General features: G+C 36.4%; 1 protein-coding gene across 1 annotated transcript; it reads left to right on the forward strand.

Moving 5' to 3' along the window:
• Positions 1-796: 796 nt before the first annotated feature.
• Positions 797-6,719, forward strand: LOC112517844. Its single transcript, XM_025125214.1, has 7 exons — positions 797-919; positions 2,058-2,204; positions 2,376-2,449; positions 2,608-4,326; positions 5,002-5,149; positions 5,952-6,473; positions 6,520-6,719. The coding sequence occupies exons 2-7, from the start codon at positions 2,066-2,068 to the stop codon at positions 6,606-6,608; spliced, it is 2,691 nt and encodes an 896-aa protein (XP_024980982.1). The 5' UTR covers positions 797-919; positions 2,058-2,065; the 3' UTR covers positions 6,609-6,719.
• Positions 6,720-8,239: the final 1,520 nt, after the last annotated feature.

The following is an 8,239-nucleotide window of genomic DNA, read 5'->3' on the forward strand; positions in this document are numbered from 1 at the left end:
TATCACACTGTTGGTCCCTTGAGTTAACACTGAAGCTCCCTAACCTTTAATCTTTATAATATTAAGTGGCACATGTTTCCATTTAACTAACGATGTTAAAGTCGAGGGACCACTAATGTTATTAGTGAAAGTTAGGGACCATCGGTGTAAATATTCAGATTATGAGTAAACCACATGGACTGCGAATGTAATTGACTTTTTAAAATTTATAAAAAATACTGCATAAAAATATCAAATAAGCACAAGTAGATATACAAACGTAATTTATAAGCATAAATACAAAGAAAAATCAAATAAATATTCATATCAACATAGTTTATAAGAACAATTTACAACTGAATATCCAATTTAAGTTAATTGAATTTAATCAGATCTGATAATTTTTTACTGATCCAAAATTTAATGGATTGAAATACAATGATAATTATTGTATCATGTTATCTGATTGATATGATACAATAAATCAACCACACACCAAGAAAGAACACATTTTATAAAATTCATCTATATGTTAAACCAAAATACCATGAGGACTAAAACAAAAAACTTTAGAAAGTTGAAGGACCAAAAATGAAATGAATGGCAATAACCTTTTTTATAGCTACCTACCGTATCTCGCCGTTGTATGTCCTCGTATAAAACAAAATATTGTTAATAGGCCTTTATTGTAAATAATGTAAACTATAAGGACTTTTATGAAAAATATAAACTTATATTTATTTATTTTGGGTTTCTTATTATCACGATATCTGGTTTTATTCGCATTTTCTCTCTCATCGGCGAGTGTGTGTGCGTGTCACCGGAAGTGATTAGTGATCTGAATAAGGACAGAATCAAAGGGGACATGGCGAATCTCCGGCGGTTTTTATGACCGGAATGTCAGTTTTCGACGATCATCAAGTGAATGATTCATTATAAGGTATTGATCTCACGGTTTTTCTACTTTCTCTCTCTAAAACCGCCGTGAGCTCCTTTTTGGTTGTGTTTTTTCCTATGATTCGATGTCGCTTTTCGAAGGTAAAAACAGAATCAGATTCTCTTATTATTCTTTCTGTGATTGCAGCTTTTTTTCCCCTAATGATCTTGTGAAATAACCATATTAGGATGAAGTTGAACTTCAAATGAAGATAGAAATTAGGGCTTTTGTTTTTTTTGTTTTTGTGTTGATTAAATAATGATTTCAGTTTGAAACGAGTGGGCGTGATTTTGTTTTGTCTGTTTCATTTTTATTTTTTATTTTGGGATCTTTTTGTAAAGCCTGTTTCAAGTGGTGACTGCTTGATGTGAAGTCTCATGTGAATATGCTGGAATTTCATAATCTGTTATAGTCTTGTCCCTCTTATTATCCTTCTCCTTTTTCCCCTTTCTATTATCCTCTTGATGATCTATCAGAGATGCTTCATTCTGTAGATATGCCTTGCTTCCCTATCACTTCTAGCCCTACTGAATTAATTGATGCTATCCCCAATTCATGATTCACAAGAAAATCACCAAGTAGGTGTCTCTGAATTCTATTCTTGATGTTTGGAGCTCAATCTTAGGGCTGTCCAAACGTTTATCAGTAAGTGAAGGTTGTGACTCTTGCCGATAAGCATACGCTAAACGACCCCTTGGAAAGAATATCAATTAGGGTTGTTCTTATAATTTGAATTAAAATGATTCTTCTTCTTCTTTTTCTTAATATAAGTTCAAGTTGGACCAAATTGCTGATGATTTGATTCAAATTCAATATCATACCGTTTGTTCAAAATCTACTTGTTTCTGCTTTCTGTGTGTTTTGAGTTGTAACCACATGTTCGTCCTCATCATTTTGTTTAATTTCATTCTAATTTGATTATTTCATAAGATCATTAGGCAAAAAAGCTGCAAATACATAAGAATAATAAGAGACCCTGATTCTGTTTTTATCTTCTGAAAGCCATATGGAATCATAGGGGAAAAACACAACCAAAAAGAGCCCACATACTGTAAAATTAAAAAAAGAACGCAGCAAAAGAGAGAGAAAAAGATCGGTTTTAGCCAGAGAAATCCTAACTATGAAATGTGTCAATTCATAGGTATAAACATGAGCAAGATTCAGAATGGAAAAAATCGAAATCCTGAGAAACCTATTCCAGGATGTTTGGGAAGAATGGTGAATCTGTTTGATATGAATACTGTCGTGGGAGGGAACCGGCTTCTTACAGACAAGCCACATCATGATGGTGAGTTTCTTTACCTCTTCACCTTTAGCTCATTCTCTTTTCATGAGATAACCGATGATCGAATATCTTTCTTTGCTACATTTACACAACAATTGGGTTGTAATGACTAATGACCCTGCATTATATTTCATATTATCAAAATGTTTGTGACAAAAATGTAATATTCAACAGGTTCTTCGTTCTCTAGGAGGCAATCAGACTTGTCAACGACAAGTCTAGTTGATGATCAGACGGATGATAAAGCGGTAATCACTTGAAATTTAATATTTTTCATTGTACCAAGACTTCGTTCTGCCTTGACATAATATGTTGACGTGCTTCCATTCTTACAATTTTTGGGCTTCTCATTTGTACCTAATACTATATATATGGAACTTGAATTTTTCCTCGTGGGGATATGCAGATGGTATCCGAGATAAGAAAATCTCCATCAAACAGGAAATTAAATGGAACACCTATAAAGACGCTTATTGCACAAGAAATGTCGAAGGAAGACGACTGTAAGCAAAGCCCGTCCAATTTGGTTGCCAAGCTAATGGGGCTCGATGCTCTCCCGAACCATATGAGAGAATCGAGGAGCCAGTCGGGATCCTCGGAGCTTTTGCAGCGAGACCATGGGTTAATGGATAATCAGTTGAAACGCGTGATAACTGAATATCCGGAACAGAGAGAATACAAAGATGTGTTCGAAATATGGCAGCGAGATCATGAACCGGAATGTGCGAGAGATGATTCATCGCGAAAGGGAAGGTGTAAAGAGAGTAAGATGGATCTTGTCCGGGAGAAGTTCATGGAAGCGAAACGTCTATCTACTGACGAAAAACTTCGCCAGTCGAAGCAGTTTCAAGATGCATTGGAAGTTTTAAGCTCGAATAAAGATTTGTTTCTCGAGTTTTTACAAGAACCCAATTCGTTGTTTTCACGTCATCTATACAGTTTGCAGTCCGTTCCTCCGCCTCCGGACTCTAGACGCATCACCGTTCTTAAGCCTTCGAAGTTGGTCGATAGTCATAAGATTATCGGTTCAGGAAAGAAGAACGAAAAGCAGGTGAAGGAACGGGGGCAAATGGGGTGCCCGAAGCCGGCATGGGATAAGAACAGTTCTGATTTTTTATTTTCTCCTGAATGTTGCAAAACCGACGATAACCCGACCCAACCAACTCGCATTGTGGTACTGAAACCGAGCTCCGTGAAACCTCATAACATCAAAGTTGTTGCTTCACCGCCTTCTGCATCATTAGGAACATCACACGATGATATATTTGACGGGGATCGAGAAGACAGTGAGGCCTTGGAATCACGAGAAATGGCGGAAAGTGGGCTTAGAAGAAACGAGACCCTTCTTTCGTCGGTTTTTTCGAATGGTTATATCGGTGACGATAGTTCGTTCGGTAAATCCGAAATTGATTATGTAGCAGGGAACCTTAGTGATTCAGAAGCCATATCGCCAACTTCTAGACACTCATGGGACTATATTAATCGGTTTAGCCCGTATTCTACCTCTTCCAGCCGTGCATCTTATTCTCCAGAGTCATCTGTTTGCAGGGAAGCTAAGAAACGCCTCTCGGAAAGATGGGCAATGATGGTGTCAAATAAGAACGTTCAAGAACAACGACAAATACAAAGAAGCTCAAGTACGTTGGGCGATATGCTCGCTCTTTCTGATTTAAAAAAATCAGTGAACTCCGAGGAAATCTGTAAAAGTAAAGAAGATGCTGATAATGGTCCTAGAAATCTTCCGAGATCAAAATCCGTTCCCGCATCTAGTTCTGGACTCGGTGTAGAAGTTCCGGGTTTGTTGAAAGGCAAAACAGATGATACCGAGGATTTGGTGAAGGAAAAGCTTGTGAAATCGTCATCGTTCAAGGGGAGGGTTTCGAGTTTATTTTTCTCTAAGAATAAGAAATCTAGCAAAGAGAAGTTTCACGAGCCAAAGGCTGTACCTCAATCGGCTAGATTTCCCGTACATTCCCGAAGAAGTGGTGGTAATGAAGGCTCGGAATGCATTAATGGCGTGATCGTTGAAGAAGAATCATGTACGCAACTACGTAGATCATTGGGGAAAGCATCTGGCCAAGGTTTGACCGATGCAGGACTAAAACAAGGCATAATTCTACCCGAGGTATGGCCTCTTCTTTGAGTTAGATATTGTGTTTTTGCTTATATGGAGTAGAGGCGGGTTCAAATGAGAACCATAAATATTTAAGAACCGTGAAAGTGGTATATGCATTGAAGAAAGTTCCGTTAGGAACACAAAATAGATTAGGAACCTGAGAACCGTCCATAGCATGCCATGTGTCCCTCTTTAGGATGACTATGATTATTCATTAAGAATAACACATTGAATATGTCGCATATTCATGATGAATAACACATCCATATTTATGAAAAAATATGCCACGTGTAGCATTATGGGCGGTTCCCGGTTTCTTAATCAATTTTAGGTTCCTGATGGAACCTGCTCTGTGCACTTACACTGTCAAAATATGTATTATGTCAATGAGTATATTCATCAATGAAATATCTATTATTTATGTAAGTATATAGCATTGATGCATTTACTCACTGAAATTCATAGTGCATATAATGGTTCTCACAGTCCTTAACATATTTACGGTTTTCATTTGAGCATATCTCTATCTGAGTATATCATGTTCTTTTTCATATATGCTCTCATTTGAGGAGTATCCATCCGTAAAACAAGAACATAATTTGTTCAACTTTTAAAGCCTTTGCATTCTACCTCTTAACTTTGTGCTTTATACATACATATGAATAAAACGATTGCTTATTGCAGGCGGGATTTTCTTTCACGAAGACGGAAATTTCTGGAAACCACAGTGAGAACCAAGACCAACCAAGCCCTATTTCGGTGTTGGAACCACAGTTTGAGGAGGATGACCGTTCAACAAACTGTCATCGTGATCCCAAGCCGAATGCACATGGTAATTCTTATTAGTAATTGAATTGTATGTTCTCGTTATAAATATTTTCCCATATATTGTGAAAATCAAATAAAAACCGCAAATATGTTACAAACCCGTAAAAACTAATACAAACCATTTAATAGTTTGATTTTAAGCTTTGATTCCTATTGTTTCACGTGTTCTATTTGTCTGTTCCATATTATATATATGAATCGTATTTTCGTGCTCTCTTTCACATGCAGTTTTCATTTGATTTGCCACACCGCACACACGCACATATATATCATGTAAAAACCAAAAAAAGGTTACAAATCCGTGAGAACCAATCTCGATGTATTGTTTTACATGTTTTTTCATCTGAGGCTAGGATTTAAAATATTGCTTCTCTCTCTCTCACACACATATATAGGGTTAGATTAAGGGAAAACTGCAAAAAAATGAAAAAAATGAGGAATACCCTAATAATATGTACATGTGTATACAAGTAATTTGTCCGATATGTACTTGTGCATAGAAACAGAGAGCATGCACATGTGCATATTGTACAGATGAATGGTTACTAGGGTGTTCCTCAGTTTTTCAATTTTTTATGGGTTTTCCTTGAACCTCAATCTATACATATATGTGTTTTGGCAATGTGAAACTTTTTTACATTTACTTTTTGTTTCACAACATTGTATGGTTCGCATGTATTGTTTCACTGATTCGCCGGTTCTCAATCTTTTTGAGGTTCTCATTTGATTTCTAGTAGAGTGTTCGATATTCTTCACACAACCTACACTTATGCTCATAATGTTAATGTTTCTTGTTGTATTAACAGGAATCGAGCCTATGAGATACAACTTGATTGATAAATCTCCGCCCATTGGATCCATAGCCCGGACTCTATCCTGGGATGATTCTACTCTGGGTTCATCCACACCTTATGCAGGTAGACCCTCATCCGCACCCCTCGGTCCAGAGGAAGAAGAGCGGGAATGTCTTTTCTACGTTCAAAGCTTGCTATCTGTAGCCGGTCTCAACGACAACGTACGGTCAAACTCATTTTTAGCCAGGTGGCATTCACCCGAAAGCCCTCTAGACCCATCCTTAAGGGACAAATACATGAACCTAGTAAGCGAAAAGGATCCAATCCTGATCCAAACCAAACGCAGGCATCACACCGCGATAACAAAACTCGTGTTTGACTTGGTCAACGAGTCGTTAAGAAACATCGCAGGGCGTGGGCCCTGCAGCGGGGCCCACAGCATCCTGGAAGACATGGCATTGGTTAAGGACCGCGTGTGGGCCCAGATGAAGGAGTGGATGTCGGTGGAGGAACGGTGGGATTGGGAGGAGGGGGGTGGCGTGGCGGGGGAGGGGGTGGGTGGAGGGATTGAGATTGGAAGGTGATGATGATACAAGAAAGGAAATAGAAGGGAAGTTGCTGGAGATGCTGGTGGAAGAATGTGTGTTGGAGTTGACAGGTAGAGCTTGATGAGGTTTTGTTTTATTTTTATTTTTATTTTTATTTTTGGCTAAATTATTATAGCACAATTATTTTGTTTACCATTAAATATGTTAGTATTATAATGGCTTGCAAGTTTCCAAAAATGGCACTTCTTTTTTTGGCTGTCATTATAGTTATAGAGTAAATTTCCCTTTTTGTCCTTGTGGTTTGTTAAAAATTACGATTTTCATCTCTGTAGTTTAGAAATTGTGATTTTCATCCTTATAGCTTGTAATTCGTTGTTGTTTTCGTCCTTACCATTTGTAATCTGTTATTGTCTCGGTATTTGTGATTTACTATTCGTTGCTGTTTTGGTACCTTGTACTTAAGTTTGTAATTAGTTAGGGACGAAAATAACAATGAATTGTAAATTATAGGGATGAAAATTGTAAATTTTTAAGCCATAGGGACTAAATTTGTAATTTACTCATGGTTATATTTAAGTACATAATATGTGTCTTGTTGTTTTCCCAAGGTCTCAAGATCTCCCTTTCTTTGTGTGCCATTTAAGGGACAAAACCTAGTCTTTTTTAAGACCTACTTGGGAAGTTGTCAAACATAACCTTTATGTATCCTCAATTTCATTTTATAGTAGGTGTAACACTTTAACAACTTGAATGATCTGTATTAAGGGTGTTTATAGGTTGGGTTGATCGGATTGAAGATATTTGAATAACTCAATCTAACACTTGCGGTTTGAAAAATCATAACCTAATCTAACTCAAACCAAAGTGTAATCCAATCAACCTAAATCGTACGGGTTGATCATGTTCGTCGGGTTAATAGTGTAATTATCTAATGTATATATTAATATAAACTCAACAATCATGTTAAATTCAAGAAATAAAAGAATATTGGGTTTATCGGATTTGGTTGAGTTCAAATAATAGTAACTCAATATCAACCGAATACCTACGGTTTGAAAATTTCGCAACTCGATTAGACATTGAGTTGCTTCGAGTTGAGTTATTTCGCGTTGGGTTAGGTTGATCGGGTTGGTCAAGTTTTTGAGCACCCCTGATCTATACTTCAAAAGAAAAAAAAAACTTGAATAATATGTTTTTTTATCAATTTAATATTCATAAAGTAACATTTTAACAAATTGTTAAAGTGCTAAAACAAATTCTAGTATATATATATATATATATATATATATTGTTAGACTAAATAAGATCTAAAACAAACTTTACTGTATTTTGAGATATTTGGTCAGATTTAGAGACAAACCATATGAAAAACGGAGGAATGCTCTACTAACCGTTCATTTCTAGGGTATGTACATGTGCATACAAATAATTTTTTCAATATGCACATGTATATAACATGCACATATGCATAGAAGTCAGAAAACATCTTCAATTACTTATATACACACTGTAAAAATGCACAGTTATTAAGATGTTGCTCAATTTTTCATATTTTTTAAGATTTTCCTTAAACCTTCCCTTCATATATTTTGTTTTTAAAAAATCAAATTCTTAAGATGGAGTTTACAGGTTTTATACATTAAAGTCATTGTAGCCCCCCACCCTATTCATGGTTCACCACATACTTAGCCCCCCACCCTATTCATGGTTCACACAAAAACATCATCATCTGCCAAGGTGGTTTTCAGAGTT

This window comes from Cynara cardunculus (genome assembly GCF_001531365.2).
Source record: "Cynara cardunculus var. scolymus isolate 2C chromosome LG 9, CcrdV1, whole genome shotgun sequence".
NCBI lineage: Eukaryota > Viridiplantae > Streptophyta > Magnoliopsida > Asterales > Asteraceae > Cynara > Cynara cardunculus.